The sequence below is a fragment of the Barbus barbus genome (assembly GCF_936440315.1).
Source record: "Barbus barbus genome assembly, chromosome: 8".
Taxonomy (NCBI): Eukaryota; Metazoa; Chordata; class Actinopteri; order Cypriniformes; family Cyprinidae; genus Barbus; species Barbus barbus.
This window is the reverse complement of record NC_136736.1, coordinates 30,539,633-30,566,853: the sequence shown is the minus strand read 5'-3', so window position 1 is coordinate 30,566,853 and position 27,221 is coordinate 30,539,633. Positions and strand designations below refer to the sequence as shown.

At 35.9% G+C, this 27,221-nt stretch overlaps 1 protein-coding gene across 1 annotated transcript in view; it reads left to right on the top strand.

The window, feature by feature from the left end:
- The window catches only part of LOC306873950 (receptor tyrosine-protein kinase erbB-4-like), a gene marked incomplete at both ends in the record, with an annotated part of 158,922 nt that extends 136,157 nt beyond the window's left edge, over positions 1–22,765 (top strand). The window contains 11 exons of the mRNA XM_079423555.1: positions 142–274; positions 2,296–2,418; positions 2,511–2,609; positions 5,036–5,221; positions 15,412–15,567; positions 15,834–15,909; positions 16,736–16,882; positions 17,656–17,753; positions 17,871–18,038; positions 19,906–20,203; positions 21,906–22,765. Of these exons, the coding sequence (XP_079279681.1) occupies positions 142–274; positions 2,296–2,418; positions 2,511–2,609; positions 5,036–5,221; positions 15,412–15,567; positions 15,834–15,909; positions 16,736–16,882; positions 17,656–17,753; positions 17,871–18,038; positions 19,906–20,203; positions 21,906–22,765 (2,344 nt within the window). The remainder of the gene's footprint in view (positions 1–141; positions 275–2,295; positions 2,419–2,510; positions 2,610–5,035; positions 5,222–15,411; positions 15,568–15,833; positions 15,910–16,735; positions 16,883–17,655; positions 17,754–17,870; positions 18,039–19,905; positions 20,204–21,905) is intronic.
- Between the last annotated feature and the right edge of the window lie 4,456 nt (positions 22,766–27,221).

The window sequence follows — 27,221 nt, the reverse complement described above, 5'->3', positions numbered from 1 at the left end:
AAAATAAAAAAAAATAAATAAAATTATATATTTTTTAATACATTCAAATAATGCACTAATAAAATAAAAACCGTAGGGAGAGGTTTGTTCTTCACTAGTTTGTGGAAAAAGCAACTTGTTTATTGTCCTATGATCTTCCAGGACTCCTCTGATTGCAGCTGGGTTAATTGGGGGTCTCTTTGTGATGGTCATCATAGCTCTGGGTGTGGCCGTTTACATCCGTCGAAAGAGCATTAAGAAAAAGAGAGCTTTACGTCGTTTCCTGGAGACTGAGGTGAGAGTGGCCTGTTCTCATATAAGTTTGCTTAAATCAGTAAGCACTGACTAGAAGTGAAACTTTCCATACATTATGCATCATATCTTGTGTCTCTTCTCGTCTGTCACGTTGCATCAAAATCCTTCCCTGTCCACAGCTTTTTCATTCATTTCGTTTCGTTTCTTGGTGAGCTGCATGCTTAAAAATCCCCCAGCACACAGCCCATAAAGTATTCAGCGGAGGGCCTTTCTTAAATGCGTGGCAGGTTTGTTGGGTTAATGCATAGCCCTGTTGCCCTGAATGACTGTGCAGCCTATTAAAAAACATGGCCTGTCTATGCTGGTTTGGATAATTTGCAGCTGAAGCATCAGTGTTATAGACAGCTGTCAGCCTGAGAAGATGCCCGGTATCCAAAAGCTGACAGAAACACTCATGCACTAGAATCCTGAAATCCGTTTTAGCAAACCTGAGGCCTCTGTTCAAGTAGAAAGTTGTGCATTTGTGCCAAGAAGAAGATAAGGCAAGGTCTAGATCACCTAGTGTTTAAAAAAAAAAAAACATGCATCCGTCGAATGCTTTCTGATTACATCTATTGTTTTAAAAATTGTAGCTACAGATCAGTTTTCTACTTAAGAATTAATAAAAGGTGCATAACAAAATAAAATCTGCACATTTATGCTTTAACCTCTTGAATTAAGGTATGTTGAACCTGAGACATTACTTTACTTCAGCTAAGCTTTTTTTAGCTATGTTAATGTGCTCATGCACTGTCCTTTTACAGTGAAAAAAAAAATCTTATTTGTTTGACAGATGTTTCTCTTTCAGCGTCACATATCTGGACAGCTCCCTCTAACGCTCAGTCTGAATGCTGGGTTTCAGCACCACATAGATGGACAGCTCCACACTGTGTGTGTTCAGTCTGTACCATCATAAAAAAAGTGGCAGCCCTTTGGTCTGTGCTGTGATTGGTCACATAAAGTAACAGTTAGCCCCTGAATATTGGATAACCAAAATTTACACATTTATAGATTGTTAAAATGTCACTATAAAAATATATTTTCCATTACCTAGGATTGAAAGTGCTGAGTGTACTGTTTGTATAGGGTGTGCTGGGAGATTCCTCCTCATTTTACATACATAAGAACAGTGCATCCAGGGATTAAATATCATTATTTTAGCTACTTTCAAGGGTTTAATTTCTCAATTCGGAAAAACCATAACCAAGATGTCATTTAGAAAATACTTTTTCAAAGTGATTTATTTGATGCACTTAACAACAGGGACAATTCCCCTGGATAAACCTGGTGTTAAAGGAATCGTTCACACTAAATATCATTCATTCAACTCCTTAATTGTTCCAAATCCATACAACTTTCTTTGTTTGTGGAACACAGAAGTTTAGCAGAATGTTCACATTGTATGTCTTTTATGTTTTTTTTTTTTTTAATTGTTTTCACTTTTTTGTTGTTTTTCCTTTTTTTTTTTATTACTATTTTACTTTATTTCTTGTTCAATGGTGGTGTATCTTATGGATTAAACTTTAAGTGCTTCGCAGAATTTTGCTTCCCAGTCAGATCCTACGCCACTATATTAATAATAATTACATTTTAATTTCCTAGTGCTCATATAAGCTGAAAAACACTGGCTTTTTCTTATACAGGCCTGAAGTATGTTTATTATGAAAACATGCTACTAAACAAGTCTGCCACACACACACACACAGAGTATTTATTTTCCAGCTCCAGCCCTAATGAAACTACAAATGCCACTTTATATTTAGCAATTATGTCTCTGTACATCATTTTCAACCTTACTTTTTCTCTACCCCTCTCATCTTCACTTGTTTCCCTTCACAAGTGTTTACTCTGTAAATATCTAGTAACATCTTTCTTTCTCCTCCTGGGGTCTAATGACTACTGCATAAACAAACTTAATATCAAAAATCTGGTTAAGTGTAACTTCTAAGAGCTTGTTTTGGAGCTCTCTGTATTTGTGCATTCTAAAGTTCTGACTGATCTAAGACTTGGTTGTTTAAGCAGTTGGTGGAGCCGCTGACACCCAGTGGTACAGCACCAAACCAAGCTCAGCTGCGGATATTGAAGGAAACTGAGCTCAAGAGAGTCAAGATTCTCGGAACTGGAGCCTTTGGCATGGTCTATAAGGTAGCACTTCTACTTTAATGTGTACCTGTCAGCATTTGTTGATTTATATGATTTGAAGGGTTGTTGACTGATTCTGATGTCTTCTTTGTAAGGGAATCTGGGTTCCAGAAGGCGAAACTGTGAAGATTCCTGTGGCTATAAAGATACTCAATGAAAGTAGAGGACCTAAAGCCAATGTGGAGTTTATGGATGTGAGTTAACTACTTGGATCTTAATAATACCACTAGAAAGTGTTGTTTGAATGTCAATTCAGCTATAAAGGTAGACATAAAATCAAACGCGATCCCATTTACTTTCTTTCCTGGTCTTAATATTACATAATATTATGCACATTATTCTAATAAAATGTTTATCCTAGTTAAATAAGAAATGTAGCTTCCTTACATTACCATTCAAAGTACATTTTTTTGGAAAGCATATAATTATTTTATTCAGCAAGGAGGCATTCAATTAATATTAACATTACAGGATTTGTTTCAAATAAATTATGTTCTTCTGAACTTTGGATTCATCAAAGAATCCTGAAAATAAGTATCACAGCTTCCACAAAAATTGATAATAAATGTTGTACACCAAATCAGCATATTAGAATGATTTATGAAGGGTCATGTGACTCTGAAGACAGAAAATTCAGCTCTACAATAATTAATTGTATAAAAAAAGCGTTATTTTTAAATGTAATACATCACAATATTACTTATTGGATTATTGATTTAATAAATGCAGCTTTTGTGAGCATTAGTTTTTTTTATATATATATACATATATATATATATATATATATATATATACACACACACACACACACACACACACACATACATACATATATATGTATACATATAATGTATATAGCAATTACATTAAAATTATTATTTAATTTTAATTAAGTAATTACAGCCCAATTACAGACATAAAATGTGCTCAAACGTCATTTATTGTCAAGGTAAATGTAGAAAATAAATGCTATAACAGGAAGGCGTGATCTGTGGAGAGAAGAGTCCAATAACAGCAATAAGTCACATACTATATCACATCTCCTTTTTTCTTGTTGTCAGTCTTTTTTTCTCTTTCTTGCTCTCCCGAGATTCAGGGAGAGGTCAGACTCCTTTAAAAAGCCATCAAAACGCGGCCTCATGTGCTGCGGCTGGCTGCGATTGCCAGGGAATTCCTTTGTGCGTGCTTGTGCGTTCTGTTATCTGTGCAGATACATAAGCAGGCAAGATGATGCAGACCTACTCATGAAAGATCTGTATTCATCCTTGTCTTCGTTGCAACACATAAATATTTATATACTATATGTGTTTTTTTAAAGGCCCTTTTTCCTTTTGAAACATACGGCCAATTGAGTGAGACAGGCCAGCCTTGGCTGGCAAGGTCAGGCTCACTAATGGAGGTTATCTTCGCTGTAGGAGGCAAGAGTATAATAGCATTTGCAGAGACTTGTTATGCTTTGTATATGATTTATGCTCATAGTGCTGTTATTTGCTTCAAATAAAGCTAAAAAATGTAAAGGGGTCATATCGTTTTTTTTTTTTTTTCTTGTAATAAGTAAAGTTTTTAGGCATCACGAGTTGTTCTTGACCTTTTCTCTAACCCTTTGAATGAAATGAGCTGTTTATTTGCAATTTGTACATGAAGACTTCTATTTAAACTGCCTCTTCACATGTGGCATGAGATACAGCACTATGAACTCAAGTTTGAACAATCCCGTCCTTAAATAACAGCCTTCTTATTACATAGAGAGGTTCACAAAACACATTATACGTTCAAGAACTGTGTTTACATGGGTACGGTGCAGTGAGCAAATTCAACACCATAAGGAGCATTGAATAGAAAAATAAACTATGCACTGCCAATTGATATGAATTATGATTTATTTTAATGCTTTGTGTATTTTTAGAAATTTTGTTTAATTTAATAATTGTCCAGAATGTTGATTTCTGTTGAACTAATTTATTTTATTATAAACTATTTTAAATATTTCATAAAAAATGTAATCATAAAAAGTGCTGTAAAAATTAAAAGTACAGTTTAAAGTCCTTAACTAATAATAAATTAAAACAGTAGTGTGCAGTCAAGTGTTTTTTGTTTTGTTTTGTTTTTTTAATAAATAGCTTCAGAAAATACAAATAATGAAGAACAAAGAAAGGAATTAATAATAAAATCATAGAAAGCAGCAATAATTTTATTTTGATGTATTAGTCTGTTCTGTCTTGGGATAGGGGATTGTAAACAGTAGCGTCAAAACATCTGTTTACATGCATTTCACATTATCCAAGCAATTACATTTTTTTCCCCCGAAAAGTTGGATACTTAGATGTGTCTTAAAATGCATGTTTTAAAAGTTAAAACTTTTAATTAAAGCAGCATATTAAATATGCACGTACATGTTCGTTAAATATGTCCTTAAGCATGTTTACATATTTTCATATTTAATATTTACAAAAAAAAAAAAATATATATATATATATAGATAGATGTGTGTGTGTGTTGTGAAGTACGATTCTGACATTCTTTAAGAGACATTTTGGTTGTTGATGGGAAAATATCTCCAGAGACACATTTTCATCGTGTGACTTCAACAACCTATTTTTTTCCTGTTTTTGTCTTCTAGGAGGCGCTGATCATGGCCAGCATGGAGCATCCTCATCTAGTGCGTCTTTTGGGGGTCTGCTTGAGTCCCGCTATTCAGCTGGTAACTCAGCTCATGCCCCACGGCTGCCTGCTGGACTACGTACATGAACACCAGGAGAACATCGGCTCCCAGCTGCTGCTCAACTGGTGTGTGCAGATCGCAAAGGTAAGAAGCATTTCACGTGTTTGTGCAAGCAGTCAGACAGCATCCCTGTAAATACTGAAGAATTTTGACTTCAGTAAGTGTTTTAGTTTATACAATCAGAAAATAATAGTTTACCCATAAATTAAACTTGTATTACTATCTTTTCTTTTCATCTTTGTGTGGGGCACAAAATGAGTTATTTGGTAGAATAATAAGGCTTATGATTTCTAGATTATAAATGGATAGTGACCAATGACTGTCAAGCTGCAAAAAAGACAAAAAGTTATCTCTGTGTCAGATTTAAAGCAGGCAGAACTGAAAGTAACCATAATTTTTTACCTTTATGGACAAATATTGCAGTGCAAGTACAGCTTTAAGTCTGCATCGGCGGTTCTTTGCCTCCATGCATTAAAATCATTTAATGCACACCTATCTGTGAATTATCTATTTCATATGTGATAGTTTTTTTAGATTTTTTTTGTGAGGAAAGGGCCAAAATTTAAGTTGTTATTCACTGAAAATCTTCCCCTTCACTGTAAAGCTCAAATCTTAAGAGTTATTGACTTCAGACATCAATGGTTCTTGTCACATAACTTTCAAATTTTTGGAATTAAACTCAAAAACCTTAATAAAATGAGATTTGCATAAAACCTCCTATGGCAAAGCTCTTTTGGAAGAAGTTTTCCTGTATTCCAGTAACTGGACGAACAGATACTTTGGCCATACTCAGGCCAACAAACAAACAGAGCATTGTTTTAATAGCACCGCAGTATTTTTAAGGTAATATCAGCCTTTGAAGAGTTTACTTATTTGTACTGCACATTATGCAGCAGTAGGATAACATTATTTGAACATAAACACACACACACTTCTGCATGTATTTTCCTTTATTCACTAAGATCATGTTGATGATAAATTACAAAATTTTGTTGGTCTGCTGCGTAATATTACATTAAAGGGCATGCTGGGTAAATGAAGGCAACGTGTATTTTAAAGGCTTTCATCAGTCTTAATTTCAGCTTGGAATTGAAAAACTGACCATCTGTGACTTTTTAACTGAGCTATTGAACACTTTATAGCTGTAGTTATTTTACATTCTTTCCTTTTACAAATACTGAAGCAACACTGCCTTATAATTCAAATTTAAATATTTAAATATAAGGACATATATGGACTGCAATATTCGTTCTTACTATAGCAACTAAAGAATTCATGAAGTCATGGAAAAGTCATTGGGGATTCTCTGTGTTGTATTTCACAGCATTCCTGTTTAAGTTACATCTGTTCCACTGCCGTACAGCTGGTCATTTAATCTGTCTGTTGTAAATGGATTGGTTGAGTTCAAGAGATGGGTGCTGGTTTGTTGTAACGCAGAGCTTTGGGCTTTGGCTTAATGGCACCTATTAATCAGGTTGTAGGTTGAGCAAACCACTTGACAACCTTGCCTATTCCTGCCCTGGAATTCTGTTGGTGACTCAGACCCTCTGCTAGAGGTTTTCCCGGTCACGCTGTGAAAAGTTAAAATGCTGTTGCCGGCCAAATTCTCATTGAACTGCCAAACTGCTCCTGCACACAGTGAAATAATGACCTCGGCATGAGGATGAGATTACACTCATTATGAGATGATGTATTTAAAGCAGGTTACGTGCCTCAGTTCTTAACTGAAATGTTAACCGCTGTGAATCCACATAGCATCGGCAGGTTCAATCTTCTGAGCAAGTGTAACAAACTAGCTCTCTTTGACCATGAGACATTTCAGTTGACCAATCAGAAGTGGCGTTAACCCCCTGTGCACTACAGTTATGACAATGGGTAGACCTCCAACACACAAGCATCTCTCCCAGCATGCTTTGATCACCATCAGCAGCTCAGTAATGCACCTATAGTTGTTTTTATCATGCAAGAGGGAGTTGCAATGATGCAAATGTTATAATTTATATTTTCCACCCGCAGTATTACGGAGCTATTTATAATTTTCCAAAAACATATTTTTCTTATGCACAATAAGGCATTTTCTGTCATTTTATTTCTTTTTGTCTGGCATTATGAGTGTTGTCTTTGTAAACCTGCCACTGTGAAACATGTTTCACCCGTTAGGAACCCCTCAGAAATTTCCCATTGTGCCGAAGGGATCTTCTTCCAAGATTCCCTCGTTTGCATACTCTGTGTGTTCTCCTGAGATGCAGGATTGGAAAACCGGTGTATATTGTGAATACCTTGGTGTTATTTCCCTGCACAAATGGCTTTCTCTTGCCGCAGGCGTATCTCCTTTGGCCTCATTAAAGTGTGTCAGGTCCCAGAAACCTCTTATTCATTCCATCTTTCATTCATCTACTGCTTTTCTGTGGAGAATTCAAATGAGAAGCTTATCTTGGTTTCTATGACATATTTGCATACAGGTAAACCTACTGTTGTTGATTTTTTTTTTTTTTTTTTTTTTTAGTGCAGAGCAGCAACAACACTGAAAAAAATAAATAAATAAAATGATTCATTGAATTAACTAAATATTTTAAAGGTAAGTGGTTGCAATCAATTTATTTTAGCTACATTTAAATAAACAAATTTAGTTGACTAACTTTCAGCATTTTTTTTTATTATTATTATTAAATGTAGCTAAAATAAATTGTTTTCAACCTTTTTTTTCAGTGTACTTATGGCCTTCCAGACTGATTCCTATATAAAAGCTCTGTTAGATGTGCTATCGACATATACTTTCCATATTTAACCACTAAAGGGACTTTTCTGGGTCTTTCCACGTACAGTAGCAAGATGATTAACAGTATTAATTGTATTCCAGTATGCTCATGTTTCTAATGGTTTTACATATGTTTCCTTTACATTTCTGCATCAATCTATGTTTAATTTCAAAGTATCAACTTCAGTTCAGATTGTTGTGTATTGGAAGAATTTGGTGAAAATTGTTTGAGTTCAAACTGAAATCTCTGACTTTTGATTGCAGAGATATCTCGGCAAATCTGATAACAGTGTAAGAATGTTATATCTCCTCTGAAATTGTAAGACACTGTCCATTTGTTGTCCATTTAATCTTTCAGCATCTAGGAGGAACAATTGATTATGCATCCATGCATGTAAATGATGAAAAGCGGAATAGTTCTTTTTGAGTTATAGGCTCATAAATAATTTAGTAATGTTAATTTGTGGACAAACAAGTTAGAAACGATCAACATTTTGTTTATTTATTTATTTATGCTTACATGCACATTGATTTATTGCAATTTCCTCATTTGCAGTTTTGGAACAGTGACATAGTGCTAAACTTACGTAAGGAAAGGTATCTGTACACTTTATATAAACAGTGGTGTGAAAAAGTGTGGGTCCCCCTTCCTGATTTTTTACACTTTAATATTTCAGATTATCAAACAAATTTAAATATTAATCAAAGATAACACAAGTAAACACAACATGCAGTTTTTAAATGAAGGGATTTTTTTATGAAGGGAAAACAAAATCCAAACCCACATGGCCCTGTGTGAAAAAGTCTTTGCAGAAGTGTTGAAGACTTTGGGGTGGCTTAGTCAAAGTCCTGACCTGAATCCTATTGAGATGCTGTGGCATTACCTTAAAAAGGCGGTTCATGCTCGAAAACCCTCCAATGTGGCTGAATTACAACAATTCTGCCAAGATGAGTAGGTCAAAATTCATCCACAGCGCTGTAACAGACTCATTGCAAGTTATCGCAAACACTTGATTGCAGTTGTTGCTGCTAAGGGTGGCCCAGCCAGTTATTAGGTTTAGGGGGCAAGCACTTTTTCACACAGGGCCATGTGAGTTTGGATTTTGTTTTCCCTTCATAATAAAAAACTTCATTCAAAAACTGCATGTTGTGTTTACTTGTGTTATCTTTGATTAATATTTAAATTAGTTTGATGATCTGAAACATTAAAGTGTGACAAACATGCAAAAAAATACAAAATCAGGAAGTGGGCCAGCACTTTTTCACATCACTGTACATACCTACTAATACTAATGACATTAGGTTGGTTAAAGGGATACAGGAGCAAATATACCAACGGAATCTGCTCAGCTGAAGTATCATACAGGTAATGTGGTTTTCTAACAGATTAGAGGAACTGCTAAATGAGATTTCTCATGAGCCTCTTTGAAGGACTCCCCACATACATTAATGAGCGTGTAATTGTGTGTTTGTCTGGTACACCGTAGGATTTTATCTGTAGAGTTTGGGGATGTAAGCTGTTGACACCACTAGTGACACTGGGCTTAATTAGTAGATAATTGCAGTTTGTAATGGGAACGAAAAGCCAAGGCCATGTCAGCTAGAGTGTCACTGAAATTGTAGCCATTACCAGAAACGAAACATGGAAATTAATGGCATTCTGGTTTAATTTGCACCTTCATCTTTTCATGGCATTTAATCTTAGCCTCTCCTTCTCTTGGGACTCCAAGAAATGTGAGAGAGGTTCTCGAACCTTTCATTGCAGCCCACAATTACTCTCGCTAACATTTCTCAAAACCAAATGGTAATAATTTCTAACATCTCCTTTTGTGTACCTTTTGGTAATGCACTCAGAGATTATACAAACCAATTTAAAACAGTAGTTATTAGATAAATATATGATGACTTGTCAGTCAAATTTTTTTTTTCATATTTTATTTCAAGTAATGGCAATGTTTTTTTTTCCCCCAAGGTTTTAGTTTGTTAACTCGAATAACCCTGAGCTGAAGTTTTGGTATTGTAATATAAATAGCCACAATTTATCTTTCCTTTTTCTTCTTTCTTAAAAAAAATCAGGGTTCCTTTGTGATATTTACTCTCCTAAATATCAAAAAGATTTATTATTTTATTACCTGAGTGGTGATATTTCAGCAGATGCCATAAGAGGGGGCAGTGGGATGCTCTGGGAATAGAACAGCTAACCTCTGCTCTTCAGATCTGGGCAATCTTCACTCTTTGGTCAAAATCTGGCCAGACATAATCCTGAAAACCTTGTATAAATGGATACTGACTTAAATGAGTCTGTCTTTCTATGCTGTAACATTCTTTTCACTCATTCAGTTTTGTGTTTTACATTGGAGAACTGTTTTTTTTTTCCTTTACAGTATGGTGAACAGTCTCACTGCTGAGCTCTTGTCAGTCCAAAGCTTTATTGTTTGACAAAACTCACATGTCTCTGGAAAACAGTGTTATGCTTCAGGAGACTCCACAGGGAGATTTTCATATGTATATTACCATTGCATAGTTTCAGTATGTCGAATCTATTAGTGCAGTGTCTGTATTATTCATGCATGTTTAGGGGATACACTTGCTCTTAGTGTCGTCTTTTTGCTTTTGAGATTTTGAGAAACACAACAAGTGCTCAATCTTGCACACAGAATTATTTCAGGTTTGTTTATTTCCTGTAGTTGACCACTGTATCTACCATATGGTAACATATACTGTAACTTGTGTTTCTACATGTTTTTGTTTATTGTGTATTTTATATTGTCAATAGGGTAGCAATGTATGAAAAACAGCTCAAACAGAAGACACTTTCAAACCAAGCCACTGCTCTCTGTTGGCCAGTGTGGTGAGTCTGCAGGACCAATTTGAAACTGTTGCAAAATCTGGATGGGGAAATTTTTTGCCTTAATGTGAAATTCCAGATTGCATGAATTCCCTTTGAAATGACTAGATTTCAGCCATGAAAATTTGTCAAACAATGGTTAATGTCACTGCAGCTTAAAAAGCATGTCATTTGTATTTTTTGCATATTTGGTAAGTTTTAAATGTAAGCTAAGAGTAGACAGATTTTCCTTTGCAGTAAACAAAACGTGGTTCTCGTGAGACTAGCATATTCTCACTGGAGCCTATGCTATGCCTATGTCCTGTGTCATCTGCTGGAGCGCCACTCTCTCATGAATGCATGTACAACAGTTAATGGAAGCTAGGGATTATGGTTTATAAAGTTTTAAATATGGATATTTTTCTTACACAAACTTATCACTTCGTATCCTATGTATCGTATCGTTCCCCCCGGGAGCCGTGTGGAGTACTTATTATGATGGATGGATGCACTTTTTTGGGCTTCAAAATCTCAGCCATCATTCGCTGCCATTATAAAGCTTGGAAGAGGAAGGACATTTTTTTATATAACTCCAATTGTATTTGTCTGAAAGAAGAAAGGCATTTACACCTATGCAGGATGGCTTGAGTGTGAGTAAATCATGGGGTTAATTTTCATTTTTGGGTGAACTATCCCTTTAAGAGTAAAAAAATACAAATAAATCAATGTGCATATTTACTGACTCACTTTGAGTTTTTCAGAGTTCTCAGTCTGTAAATATTTTAGTTCATAAAATAAACATCTAATTAATTGGAGCAGTATTTGTTTTAATAATTTTTCCATTTTGGAGTTTCATTATTTTCCCCAAATAGAGAGATGCTGCCTTTAAGATGTCAGAATGTCAGAAATATGATTGATGCCAGTTCCCTTTGATCAGTTCATTTTGTATATGTATGTCTTTGTACTGTTCTTGGAGAACAGTAATATACTTAGAAAATAAAATTTATTTAACCACTTCATGCACCAGCAGTCCATATTACCCCTAATTTTTGCGTATATATCATAGGTTTCTATGTGTCCTTGTGGTATGTTTTATACCAGTCACCTCTGTTACTTTCTGTTCCCATTGTGATGCTGAGTATGGATTCTCTCTCGTTCCAGCCCACTTCTTCTATTCACCCTTGTCAGCGTTATTGTCTGCAGAATTAAGCATGCTTTCACCATAGAGCCTTTTTTTTCCTTTTTCTTTTCATTCTCTAATTAGTTCCAAATAATCAAGCGAGCCTAATTTTTGTTATTTGTCTATTCGGAGGCGAGAATATGTTGTAATAGGGCACCGAGGGACCCTCTTCCCTTCCGTTCCACGGAAACTTTAACCTTTATTAATGCACACATAAAAGCCGGTGCATAAAAGAGTGAGATGAGGAGGCGCTCTATGAATGCCCCCAAATGCACCTCACGCCGGCATTAAGTCTCGCTCCCTGGATCGGCATGCAGATGGCTTGTTATGCTAAATGCAGGCGCTGTTTTGATTAGGTTTACTCATACTTTCATCTGGGTGCTCTCAAACAGTGGACACAAAGGACTGCTCTTTGCTAGCTGTTTTATCTATGTGGTCTCTTTTTTTTTTTTTCAAGTTTTTTCAAGTGAAGTTAAAGCGCTGAATATACAGAAAGCTCAAGCCTCCTAAAAGCAATGGATGCTTCTAGAAATGCACAGCAACATCCAAGGAAGCATATTATAACTGGAGAAACCTATTCATTAGCATTCCCATTCAAATAACCATCTAAACCTTGGCACCGCAACAACCACAGCAGTAATTAATATAATATCAAAAAATAATACACAACAGCAAATGATTTATTGCATCTGTACTCTTATCTGATTGTGTTTACTTAAAATCAACGTTCACTCCTCTCAGTTCAACATTACTTTATTTACAGTATTAATACATGGTCTCAAATGCAAAATTGGAGAAATTGTTCATTACCTCTGCAGTGAATGGGTGCCGTCAGAATGAGAGTCCAAACAGCTGAAAAAAACATCACAATAATCCCCAACATCACTCCAGTACATCAGTTACCGTGTTGTAAAGTGAAAACCTACGTGTTTGTAAGAAACAAATCCATCATCAAGACGTTTAGCCATCATTACGTATTAACAAATGTCAGTAATAAATAATAAACGTTTCAGACCAATCAGCCAAAACAGTACAAGTAAACAGCATTTTTATTGCATGTATTTATTTGGCTACTTTAGGAGAGCCAGCATGGAGCTACGCCAATGCAATTACAGTGCAGTGAAATGAAAGTGTATTTAAAACAGATTACTTCTGGGACTGGACAGTCAATCAATGGAAATGTTGATTACTACAAACCTCAGCATACCTGAGCCAAGTAGTATTCATTCTGTCCTGTATCTGTTTAAAGAATTAGAAATCCATGGAGCGTGTAAGCCATTAAACACTTGATCCTTCAGTACTAAAGCAATGGTCACGGCGAAGGGGAAGAGCGAAACGAGCCTGAGAGAATGAATTTCTGTTTAATGGTTAATAAAAAATAAATGGATGGTTTGTAAGACTATGGAAAGATGTAGTTCATTTAGAATAGTGCTGTGTAATTTATCCTATGTGAGATGCTGGGCTTGCACTGCTGTTGACACAGTTATGATTTGGACTGGGTATGTTTTATTGCATTAAGTGACTGGAGAATGTGCATATTATTCATGCCAAATTAGAGAATAAACTGTAAGAAATGGGGATAGGGACATTTAAAGCCAAGTTCTCCATTTACAGTAAATATTGTTCCATCTGTAAAAGAGTTACAAAAAGAACCATATTCATAATGAATGAATCAATAAATCTAGAGATCTTTCATAATAAAACTTAGCTTCTATTTTTTTGTTGCATAGTTGTTAACATATATTAAAACAGAAGATAGCTGTTTTATACTGTAATAATATTTCACAATATTAGTGTTTCAAAGATTAGAGTACACTTAACGCATATTTCTTTGCAAGTTTGAAAATGTATCAAGATATGCATCAAGATATCCTGATATTTTATGTTTACTTGTTAGTTTGAATACAGATAGTAATAAAAATTGTCTAATACAGTATGGTACACTTTTTATTAATACAGTAATTAAAAAGTGTCACTTGGAAAAAGTTTTGCACTACATTTCAAAGGGAGGGAAAAAGGGCAAAGGGAAGTGGTGTGTGGCCAAGTATGGTAACCCATACTCGGTATTTGTGCTCTGCATTTAACCCATCCAAGTGTACACACAGTAGTGAACACACACCCGGAGCAGTGGGCAGCCAATGCTGCGGCGCCCAGGGAGCAGTTGGGGGTTCGGTGCCTTGCTCAAGGGTCTCACCTCAGTCGTGGTATTAAGGTGGAGAGAGTGTTTGTTATTCACTCCCCCCACCTACAATCCCTGATGGACCTGAGACTCAAACCTGCAACCTTCAGGTTACAAGTCCAACTCTCTCTATCCATTAGGCCACGACTGCCCATACTGTGGCCTTGGTGTGTGTGTGTGTGTTTGTTTGAGTGGCTGAGAAAGTGAATCATGGACGGATCAATCACCAGTGTCAGGTGTCTGCTCCTATGTTTATTTCTCACATTTGTCTGTAATGTTGAAAAGTTTCAGGACAAAATGCATTTTAGTACAATGTGCTTGACTCATGTTCTTTTGCTGCTGTCTAGCTAATTTTGAGCAGCACTTAGTCAAGAAAAAAACACATTGCGTATGAAATGATGGACAGTGTGGCAAATGGAACAGTGTATTACAGAGAAATATGTTTATCATTTTTCAGAAATTTACAGTTTTGAACACAGCCTGATGGTCACTGATGTATTCTATTGAATTTTGTATTCATAATAAAAACATTGGAAATATTCAGACCAGTTCTACCATCATAATTCTCATCATATATTTTTTTTTCTTCTGCAATACAAGTGAAACCTTGAAATGTTTTTGTTGTCCCTTGTCCCTTTTGCACTTTTCTTTGTGAAATATTACTGACTGAAATTAAAGCAATTTTATATCACTGTCCCATTCAATCTTTTTCACAGTAAAGATGAGCAGCAAAATAAACCCAACTTGCAGGGACAATTACTGTGTTCAGAGTTTTGCAAACATGTCAATTTGCTCTCATAACTGCACAGTGTTGTCTGTTTCTTTACACGTTTTAATGTTTCTGGTTCTGGTAAAAAGAACTCAGTGGTTTTAAGTGCAATCTTTCTGAAACATCACTGTCACAATTTGGGTACAGACAAGGAAGGATGTTTGTAAAGATCTGAAAAATGTCGCTGTACAAGGAGAAAAAAACGACAAACAAAAAAACACACATTGCCAGACATTGAATCCTAGAGAAACCTTTTTTTTTTTTCTCGTTGGATGATTTATGAGCAACTACAGGAACACTATAAAAACTTTTTTTTTTCTTTATTGGTATAACTTTTCACAATCAATCCAGCTCATTTTCTTTTGAGTTCCTAACTTGTGCAGTGTAATAACCTAAACGTATCACTGAAAGTAACTTTAGTTTTTACTTAAAATGCAGCTAATTTAGCTTTCGGTTTTAGTGGGATGAATATTCTTAACAGACCTCCACTATTCTGAATGTAATGATTCATAGTAATGATAGTGTTTTTGGATAGAAGCACTCAGATCTCCTCTTTGGCAGGGTATGATGTACCTGGAGGAGAGGCGGCTGGTGCACAGAGACCTCGCGGCCCGTAACGTCCTGGTGAAATCTCCAAACCACATTAAGATCACTGATTTTGGACTTGCTCGACTGCTGGATGCTGATGAAAAGGAGTATAATTCAGATGGAGGGAAGGTAAGTGTTTAAAACCTGATACCCACTGGTTCTTACAAATTCAAAAAACTTTCTATGTGAATGGTTTGGAATCATTTTTAAGTTATTGTGTAATCCATATGGTGAGTTGGATACCAAACCATTAATCAATGTTAATATATGAGAACGGTAGTTGCTTGATTGTATTTCTAATCATACGGCAGTTTTTTTCTTTTTTCTTTTGGTTAATGCATGATTGCATTACTATATAGATTATCACATCCTGATGATAATTCTCTCTTATGCAGATGCCAATCAAGTGGATGGCTCTGGAGTGCATTCATTACAGAAAGTTCACACATCAGAGTGATGTATGGAGTTATGGTGAGTAAAACACTTTTAGAGTGTTTGTTTTATTTAGTTTTGTTCATTTGTTTGAAAGAGCTTAATATTTTTATTCAGCAAAGATGCATCAATTGTGACAAAGACATGTATAATCTTTCTGTTTGCAGAAAGAAATGTGCTGCGGTTTCCACAAAAATGTTAAGCTGCGCAACTGTTAAGCAGCAAATAAGCATATTAAAATTATTTCTGAGAGATCATGTGACACTGAAGACTGGAGTAATGATGCAGAAAATTCTACTTTTAATCACCTGAATAAAATACTAATTTGAAGTACATTAAAATACAAATAAGTTATTTTAAATTCTAAAATATTTCATAATATTACTGTTAAACTGTCTTTTTGATCAAATAAATGCAAGCTTTGGTGAGCATAAAATACTTTTTTCAAAACTAACCCCAAACTTTAACACTCAATCGGTACAGTCTGAATATGACATAGTATATGAATAGTACATATAATATAAATACACTTAAAATTTTGAATTCTTATACAGATTTGCAGTTTTAAAATTGCAGATTTGCCGTACATTGTGTAATATGTGATATAATGCAATATATTTAAATTCAATGAATTGTTATGCATTATTATATATTTTTCAATATTTTTATTTAATAAAACTATTTTGATAGTATAGTATTGATAATTGATAGATAACAACATGCAATAAAATCCAATGCAAAAAAGATACAATTACAAAATAAAAATAATATTTTTAATGCAATAATATAAAAGTACAATGCCTTTGTTTTTGTTTTGTTTTTTAATACAGAACATGATTTGTTGACTTTATATATTGTCATTCAGGAGTGACTATCTGGGAACTGACGACGTTTGGAGGAAAGCCCTACGATGGGATTCCCACACGTGAGATTCCAGACATCTTGGAGAAGGGCGAGCGTTTGCCCCAGCCGCCCATCTGCACCATAGATGTCTACATGGTGATGGTCAAATGTGAGTGTTATGTAGAACCCTGAATGTGATCAGTAGCTCAAATGCTTGCGAAAGGCATTAGCACACATACGTCTTATATGTGGTTTTCAGCCCAGCCCGCTCGCCATGTTTGGCCAGCCATGTTTGAGCGTTGGGGTTTTTCAGCCGGTTCAATCAAATGAACACAGAGAGATGAAATGAGACGGGGATTGAACCCATTAATTCTAATTACATTTTGACTGTAAGCTGTTGTTTGTGATTCTACTCGCTGTGACATCTGTAACCCCACGGACAATGAAATGAGAAATATTGATGGAGAATATTGATGGTGTGATTGCGTGAGTAATTGCTGCTCATTTGGATAATGTGTTTGAGTATGGGAACTGAAAGGAAATTAATTGGGAGGAAATAAGGAGCAAGCTGCTGCAAGGTGAGGGCATGCTACTTCCTGTCAGACACATAATAGAACTGTAAGGAGTTCAGTAATGTGGGGTAAATTCTAATGCTGATGTGAAGAAAAAAAACAATGAGATGCAAATGAGCTTATCCATCCATCTATCTACCTCCCTACATTTGAAACTTTCTTCTTTTATAAGAAAAAAATAAGTTTTTTGCTCTGGCTGTTTGTTTATCTATCAATGTATCTTTCTGTCTGTCTGTTTTTGTCTGTCTGTCTCTTTGTAAAAAAATAAAATAAAACTGAAATTGTGAAACTGCATTGCACTGCCCATAAAAAACTGTGCATATGACAAATGCAGTTACTACTTGGCATTTCTTACTGTCTTCACCTCCAGGCTGGATGATTGATGCTGATAGTCGGCCTCGGTTTAAAGAACTCGCTGCAGAGTTCAGCCGCATGGCACGAGACCCTCAGAGATACCTCGTCATACAGGTGAGAATACGACTATTTTTGTATTACATTTCACCTTGAAAATCAATACTTTTGTCCCACACCACCCATTTAACTCAAGGTGATCGCAGAGAGTGATGGTGTCATTTCTGCTCTCAGGGGGACGATCGCATGAAGCTGCCCAGCCCCAACCACAGTAAGTTCTTCCAGAGTCTTCTAGATGAGGAGGAGCTGGATGACCTGATGGATGCTGAGGAGTACTTGGTTCCTCAGAACTTCAGTATCGCTACATCTTCTTACACATCAAGACCACCAATGGATATCAGTAGGGTAAGAATAGCTTTTTGCTTCCTTTATTCCTCTATTAATAAAATAGTTCCTGACAACAAGAGTAAATGTCAAGAGAATGTTCCGGTGTAACATGCCTTATCTTATGGAGTTCAAATAAAGACAGAGAATTGGTACAGTTCTCATCTGCTGTGTTTTTTTATTTTTTTATTTTACACCATATATGATATTTTCTCGCACACATACATCTATTTATCTCTCAGCATGAGAAAATATCTGTTTTCTGTCTTTTAGTTTAAAACAGACCAATTTGCAGCACAGTGTGAGTTTGCAACACTTTCACACTTGTGACAAAAAACTGTTTTATTTTGCTGAAATACTTAATACATGGAATATTTTTGACGCTATATTGATTGTTTATGTTGCTAAGGATGTGATACACAGAACCGTTGGGTGAAGTAGTCATAGCTGTGCTTTATCATAATTGAAACGCAGCTGTCGACCAATCAGAATCAAGGACTGGAACTAACCATTCTATGAATTAAAGTAAAATATATAAACATTTTATTAAATGTATGTTAACTTCTCAGATGAGTGTGCACACTGAGGGTTTGTGGAAATTTAGCTTGGTTATCTCTGGTTGTTGACTAGTGCTGTGAGTTTAGGGTCAGGACTATCTGTTTAACAGCAGTTAATAAGGAATTAACTAGTTTGTCCAATTAAAGGCAGATGGGAAAGACAAAAGGGGTGGTAGCAAAAAAGATCTATACTTAACTATCCAGAAGCATTCCCATTCATGTCAATGGAAGTTGTTTAGTCAGTCATCTTTGCTTATGGGAACACAATTGGGCAGACAGAAAATTAAAATTTGCTGAAAATGTACTCAGGCCATCCAAGATGAGAAAGAGTTTGTTTCTTCATTGAAACTGAGTTAGAGAAATTTTGCATCACATCAAAATGGATCCTCTGCAGTGAATGGGTGCCGTCAGAATGAGAGTACAAACAGCTGATAAATCACTACAATAATCCACAGGTAATCCAGTTGTCTGAAAAAAAATGTCTGAATTATATGTGAAATATGCACAGATCAAGCAATTTATTGGTGAAAATATTCCAAAACACTTTTAAACACTTGGTGGAGAGGACAACATGGGATTGACTTTTTTCAATGGATGAAGCGTTATTATGCATTATGTATATTTTGGCCAGAAGCAACAGTTTAAATTTAAACGTCTTGATGGATTTGTTTCTTACAAACACGCAGCTTTTCACTTCACAAGATGTTAATTGCTAGACTGGAGTGGTGTGGATTAATTGTAGACTATTATTGTGATGTTTTTATCATCTGTTTGGACTCTCATTCTGACGGCACCCATTCACTACATTGATCCATTGGTGAGTAAGTGATGTAATGCATAATTTCTCCAAATATATTACGATGAAGAAACAAACTCATCTACATCTTGGATGACCTGAGGGTGAGTAAACTTTCAGCAAATTTTGGCTAAACTATTCCTTGAAGAAAAATGGTTACAGAATCCTTAAGGGAAAATAGTTCTGGCTTTCATTTCACTTATTTACTCTAATGCTAACCAGCCAAACCTTGACCCCTTATTTTGGAAATAATCACTGTTTTTGCAATTTTGTTTGTCCCTGTAATGAAACATAGTCTTTTTTTAAAAAGACTTGTTGGATCAACACCGCTTGCATTTGGACGACATGAGAGAGACAAAAACAGTACAAAATTAAATTTTCTAGCAGTGACACCCCCTACAATTTTCAACCACCTTTTTGTTTTTAATTGAGCATTATCATTATAAAACTGAATATTTAGACACCTAAATGATTGCTGAATCATTGAGGAAGGTGGATGATCCATCTGTTTTATTTTTGTTCCCCCGTATAGATGCCGCTGAAGTGTCGTGAAAGAGTTTTTAGCCCAGAAGACGGGATGGGAGCTTGTTCCCATGATGCTTCTGGTTCAGCGAGTGGTGTCTTCATTCCTATAAGCACACAAGGTGTGGGTCTCGAAGCCCTTGAGGAACAACACTGTAATGGAAGCTTGAAAAAACAGCCCATGTCCACTGGAGACGACTGCGACGGCCAGCGCTACAGCGCAGACCCAACTGTCTTTTTCGGAGAAAGGAATCAGAAGACCACTGGTGAAGATGGTTACATGAGCCCTATGAACAAATCAGCCTCAGGTAATATAAAAAAAAGACAGCTATTTGAAATATTCAGTGTCCTTTTTGAGGAGTTGCATTCAAAATCCACTTGGCGCAAAAATATGAGGGGGCATGTGAATGTTGCTTCTGGGTATACATGGATTAGTTTGGTGTAAATCACCTCAGAAAGTCTTTTATTACACATTCTATGGTCGATAATATCGCAGTCATTCCATTTCAACCTCACATAGTTTAAAACAAAAGGGTGTCTGGAGTAAAACATTAGGGGGTTGAGTAGGATGATAAATCAATAGATTCTGAGTTCCTCCATTACAAATTTTGGCAGCAGTTAATGGTCTCATCCTTCACCTCAAGAGGCATCCAACTAAAGAGTGCCAATGAATTGTGGGTGGTTAACTACAAGTAGGCTACTCACTGTTTTTATGCTACAATCAGAAGTTAAACTACAGCCAGAAGGCTATATGTTATTAGCACAAAGTAGCTAACTATAGATATAGTCAGTAAAATGTGTTTAATGTTTTTGGGAAGAAAAAAAAAAGTATTTTACGCTCGCCAATGCTGCATTTGATTAAAATACAGTCAAAACTGTAATATTGTAAAATATTTTTACAATTTAAAATAACTTAATTATTTTCATAAATTTCAAAAATTTAATTTATTCATGCGATGGTAAAGCTGATTTTATTTTTTTCATTTATTTATTTGTAGCCTTTATTCCAGTCACATGACATGACGTTTACTAACAGATTTACTAATCCTAACCAGGACATGATTGCCTTAGACTGCATATTTAAAATACTTAATGTGCAATATAATGTGACAAAAACATCAATTTAGCTTGCTGTCGTGCTATACCACTATTTGAATAAACAAACTTCTTACTTATAAAGCTACATTATTTTGAAAACGGCTACTATCATACTGAAAAATGTAGCTAAACAAACTAGTGTTGCTACTTTTGTTGACCATATTTACATAATTAAGCCTTTATTCTGAAGATGTTCACACACTCCACAGCTGAATTAATATTTCTGTGCAAATGATCAGAATTCGGAATAAACTAACACTGATGTTCTCTTCTGGAAATACTAGAGACATTGCTCATTTATTATGCTGCATATTTATTATGCGAACAGTAATTTAATCAGCTCATTAATTCTCATTCATTTTCTGAACAATAGCACACAAGACTGCGATGAATTGTAAAATGTAGGTCATGAGATTTGTACAAATGTAGGCCACAGTGTTTCTTTTAATGTGTGTAAAATGTCTAATTCTCCTCTTTGCTCCAAAACATGATTCTTCAGTAGTTCTGTCTGTATCTAATCACTCAGAATTTTAATTTTTTTGTATATTCACTGATTCACGAGTGCTCAATTTATAAGGTGATTTATGCTTAATAGGGTGTTTACATGAGCCAAAATTCTGATTAATACAAGCATATATCTTGTTTAGATTTATGGAAGTTAGACAATTGTGGTTAATTTGTTTACATGACTTCTTGAATAGGATTAAAATTAATCTTACATATTTACGATTAATACCAGCTGTAAATAAGTTATTAAAATTACTAAAACTATAAATGAATGAATGAAAGAAAAAATAAATATAAAAAATCTAGTGTATACTGCTTCAATAAATAATAATGGTGAATGGCAATGATTCTATATACAGTATTGAGCTTTTGTCATTCAATTTTCATTGTCTTTTGTGTCTACAGTCCATCTTAGTCCTGTCGAGGAGAATCCTTTTGTAAACCAGCGGAAAAATGGAAATATTACTGCATTGGACAACCCAGGTTACCACAGCACCCCTGATAGGAAACCCAAGGGTGAGGATGAGTACATCAACGAACCCCTTTACCTCAACTCATACAACAACAGTAGTGGGACGAACCAGGAGATTATGAGGAAAAATGGAGCTTCCATCCCGCTACAGATGACAACAGCAGCCAACACCGCAAGTAGCCACGTTATCCTCTTGACACAAACTGGGAAAGCCCACAACCATGGCCAGGGAACACATGTTCATTTCGCTGTTCCACCTGTTCAGCCCCCCCAGACAAGATCGATGAGCCAAAATGGCCAGCATTCCCAGTCGCCACAAGGTGCCGAATCCAATTCCTCCAGCATGTCTGGCAATCCCTCCTTATTAACCCAAATCTCCCTTGTCAGCCAACAGATCCAACCTTGTCTGGCCAGTCAGTCTGGCTCTTCAACCCATCCGGCTCAAGTGGCGAAATCTGCAGTCACCAGTAAAAGTATATCGGGCCTTCCCGGCCACCTTGTCTATCCAGGTAACATGCTTCAAACGGGTCATTCTGGGACCGTAATGGTCGACAGGAAGTCAAAGAAGAATTTTGATAATCCTGACTACTGGCAGCATAGTTTACCGCCCAAGGTGACCCAACCAAACCCTCAAGATCCAACTCAAGTGTGCAAAAGCAAACATCTCTACAGGCACAGCATCCGAAGTCGCATCGCCGTGGCTGACAATCCTGAGTATCTTTCTGAGTTTAACAAGAGACCGGGAACGGTTCTGCCACCTCCACCCTACCGGCACAGGAATACGGTGGTGTAAAGATACAGTTCTAGCGAGCCACATTCTTCTACCAGCATCATATGCTAATTTGGAATTACTGAAGAACAGGAAAACTCCTAGATTCAGGAATTACTGAAGGAGACTTGTCAGACTTTAAAGGGAAAACTGATCAACCAAAGTGCCTCTAAACTATTCCAAAAGCTATTCCATCTTTTCTTTTCCAACAAATCAGAATGTAATCAGATGTGCATCCTTTACAGGTAAAGTGTAAACCAAAAATGGAAATTCTGTCATCATTTACCCTCCCTCATGTCACTCCAAACTTAAAAATAACACAAACACAAATGTTCAAACACAAATGAAGGTATTTTTTAATGAAGCCTGAGCGATTTATGTCCCTCCACTGAAAGTCCATTGTACTGAGACAAAAAAAAAAAACACTCTAATTTGTTACAGATAAATTTATGTTTTCCTCAAACCATAAATTTGTGGTTCGGTAAAACCTTAAATTTGTATTCAATATTAATGAAAAATGTTTTTAAGTGTGAAGTGAAGTGACATACGGCCAAGTATGGTGACCCATACTCACAATTTGTGCTCTGCATTTAACCCATCCAAAGTGCACACACACAGCAGTGAACACACACACACCCTGAACACACACCCGGAGCAGTGGGCAGCCATTTATGCTGCGGGGCGCCCGGGGAGCAGTTGGGGGTTTCGTTAAAATAAATCCACATGAATTGTTTGTTCTCATGTCTCAAGCAAGTACGGTTGAGCTTCCATTTACCATATTTGATGTGCTCTATGTTAATCAGTGTTTATATGTGAATAAATGCCTAAATTAAATCATCACAATAAGCAATCGTGTCTCTGCAGAAGATCTCTTTAAACCTCTTTATATGGTTTTCTTTTACGATCTCTTTACGTTTGGTGATGGGACAGAAATCTTGGAGGTTTCATTTAAAATATCTTACTTTGTATTTCAAAGATGAAGTCTTATGTGCTTTTATGGGTTAAATGATAAAAGAATATTCATTTTTGTGCAAACTAATCCTTTAATTCTCACCTCTTGACTGATTCTCCTACAGTTATGTGCATCATGACATTGTGGAAACTGGGTAAGGAAGATAAGGAAAAACAAGAAATCACACATCCTCTTGTGTTTTTTCGAAAGGAAATGGACTTTAATATCGTTTCTTTGTGGTTTAGACCAGCTGTCTTTTTGACCACTTTCCATCCATCTTGTATTGTTGCTGTTGATGCCGTAAGCTATATTCCCTTCCATTTTCTTGACTGAAGGACACGGATGCGTTACGAATCTAGGATCGCCCTCAAGAAAACTGAGGTACAGTAACTCTTATGTGAATGAGACAATGACGTGGATTGTAAATTGGTGCATCTTTTTGTACTGTAGTGGATTTATTAATGGACTACACTACTATTTATTTTCAGTCATTCAGTTCTTCATGGTTTTTAAAGATCTGACCAATTTCCCCCAGTTTTGTACTCATATATTGGAATTATTAACAAATCTGATACACAGGCAGAGAAAGAGCACATGGGCAGCCATACCAGCTTCTTGAGCTAACGGGAAATAAGTGCCTTCCTCAGTGGCACAAAAGCATTGGTGGATGTGCCAATGGAGTGATTTGAACTGAAATCTTTAACCGCTGTAAATATATGTGAAACCAATTTGAATATTTACTACTACTGAGCCACCCATGTGCAAATAGACTCACCCAGTGCTGGAACCATGTATTGAAAATATGTTGTTGTATTTAATTAATCTAGTAATGAATTTAATGGCAAGATCGATATATTCTGGAAGGCAATATTACATGTGATATGGAGGGTACAATACAAACTCAAATAAACTACTGATCTCCAATGGAGAATGTTTTCAGTGTGCTGTGACAGAAAATACTTTTGTCTGAAATGTATCCTGCTCTCAGTGAGAGTGTGACCATATTGTGGCCAGGGAAAAAACTGTTGATATGTTTTTTAAACCGTAATGGGCGTTTGTCATTAATTATGTCAGAGTGTCTTAGCAGATAAGAAGTCGTGACTGTGCAAATTTGGTCCTAAACATACCATGCTGAAATGATGAGACTTTGATTTGCTTTCGTCTGAACCGCCATGGGAGATGTAGCTAGATTTGTTTGGCCTTTCTGTTTTATTCTCTTCAGTATCTTGTACTTTTGTTTGTTTTGGGGCTTTTTGAAAATATGCATCTCATCCCTGTTGTAATTCTATTTGATGGAATGACACAATAAAGGTCTTGTTTGAGATTTTGGACTTGTTCTTAAGTTCCTAGAGTCTGAGATGTGAGGGTCTTTTGTTGTTGCATGGTATGAGCACCAGCTTGTTCACTACACTTTTCAGCTGTAATCCGTTCACGGCAGAGGATCCATTGGTGAGAAAGTGATGTAATGATACATTTCTCCAAATCTGTTTCGATAAAGCCCGGTTCAGACTACACAATTTTAGCCCGATTTTGACACGATCTGCTTGACGTAGGATGTCTTGGGGATTCGTAAACGACAATGGTGTGTCATAGTGGATGACAACCAATGCCATGAATGGACATACTTCTTGCTCACGAAAATATTTTAGGAGTCAAAATAGCATAATCTGTAGCCGACAAAAAAAATAATGTAGTCTGAACTCATTTACATCTTGGATGGCCTGAGGAGGGTGAATAAGCTTTTAACAAATTTCCATTTTGTGGTAAACAACTTTTTTATTTTTTTAACACCCAAAAATGAAATTTTGTCATTAACATCAAGTCTTGTCCTAGTCCGAGTTTTCGGCTCAAGGTCTGCATTTAAAGTCACACCAGAGGAGTTCAGCTGAGATTAGGACTTTGCTTTATGCAGACCAGTCAAGTTCTTCCACACTGACTGAATCAATCATTTCTTTTTGAACCGTGCCTTATACACAGATGCACTGTCATGTTAGACTAGAAATGGGTTCTGTCCAAACTGTTGCAATAAAATTAAAAGCACACAGTTACCTGGAATGTCATTATATGCTTAAACATTAAGATTTGTACTCATGGAAATGACTAAAGTAGTCAAACCTGTTCATTAGAAGGGAGTGACCCAATACGTTTGGCAATGAAACTTTTCCATGAAGGCAACATTATAGATAACACATTCCGTTTCAATTTCCCTCAATCTTGCTTATATTTTTCAAAACATTATGGTCTGTCTCCCAGTCTGCAGTAGCATAGTGTTTCATTCCTGTCTTTTTTGTTCATAAGACAAATAACTAGTGTGAAGGAGGTAGAGTATTTTAGCTCACTGATCTCTGTGCATGGAGACTTTATTCCAGCTAGGCAAAGGCAGTAAATGAATCAAACTGTCAGCACATGGAGGTTTACCTCAACCCATGTTGTTCCTCTAAGTATAAATGCCTGTGGATGTGTCTCTTTGTCCTCTCTATTCCAGTATTACAATGTTGCACCATTCTATCCATAGTTCCAACCAAATTTTATAGCTACAGTGATTTCCAGTGAAGACAAATGGCACTATTATTATTGCCCATACGTAAGGTTCAAGGTCTGAGCGCTCCATACTTGTCCTGTGCTCCAGTGATGTATGTTTATTTGACAGGATCAGTTAGTGAGACATTCCTGTCAGGGCCGCTGCTGGCCAAATAGGTGCTCTAAGCAGGATTGTATCGTTTTACCCCCTCCTGCAAATATGGAAGTAAAAAAAAAAAAAAACACTATAGGGGTCAAAATAGAACTTTAATGAAATATAAAAGTAAATAAATTGTAATTAACTTGTATTTACAAATGACAATTGTAGCTCTAGACAGTTATATGGCTATTATTTAATTAATACAGTTGTCTGATAGATTTTATAGTCTCAAGCATTCAGAAATCGCACAAAAGAAAATTAAGCAGTTTTAATATGATAAAGCAAGCCATGGCTAATTTTTGTAAGGGTTGTGAGGTCCAAATGTTTTTAGTTTTTTTTGTTTGTTGTTGTTGTTGAATATAGAGGCTGTGTCATCTAAAGCAAAAAGCTGGCCAAAGATGAAAGATTAAGTGATATTTGAATCAAATGTTTGATCAATAGCCTATTAAACAAGGATTTGATCGTCCTGTAAGTGTAACAGCAGGAATTACCAGGCCTTTGGCTCCCTTTGGAGGCATTTGTAATAACATGTAATGTAGCCTACACAAATTGTATATTTTGTATTACATTATGTATTTTAACAGTGTTATTCAATGAAACCATATAATTATTAATTAATTATTGCCTAATTGTTTTTATATAATGCATTTCTATATAAGTCATTTTTATATAAATCATTTGGCTAAGGTCTGTTTTTATAACCACAAAAAAAATATATCATCATAATACTTTGTAAATTATTATTTTAAGTAACAAAACCATGGTTAATATTAGATGCGCTTGCGGTGGTGAGTCCGACATTAAAACACATTATTAATGTCAACAGCCAAAAAAAGTTCCACAGGATT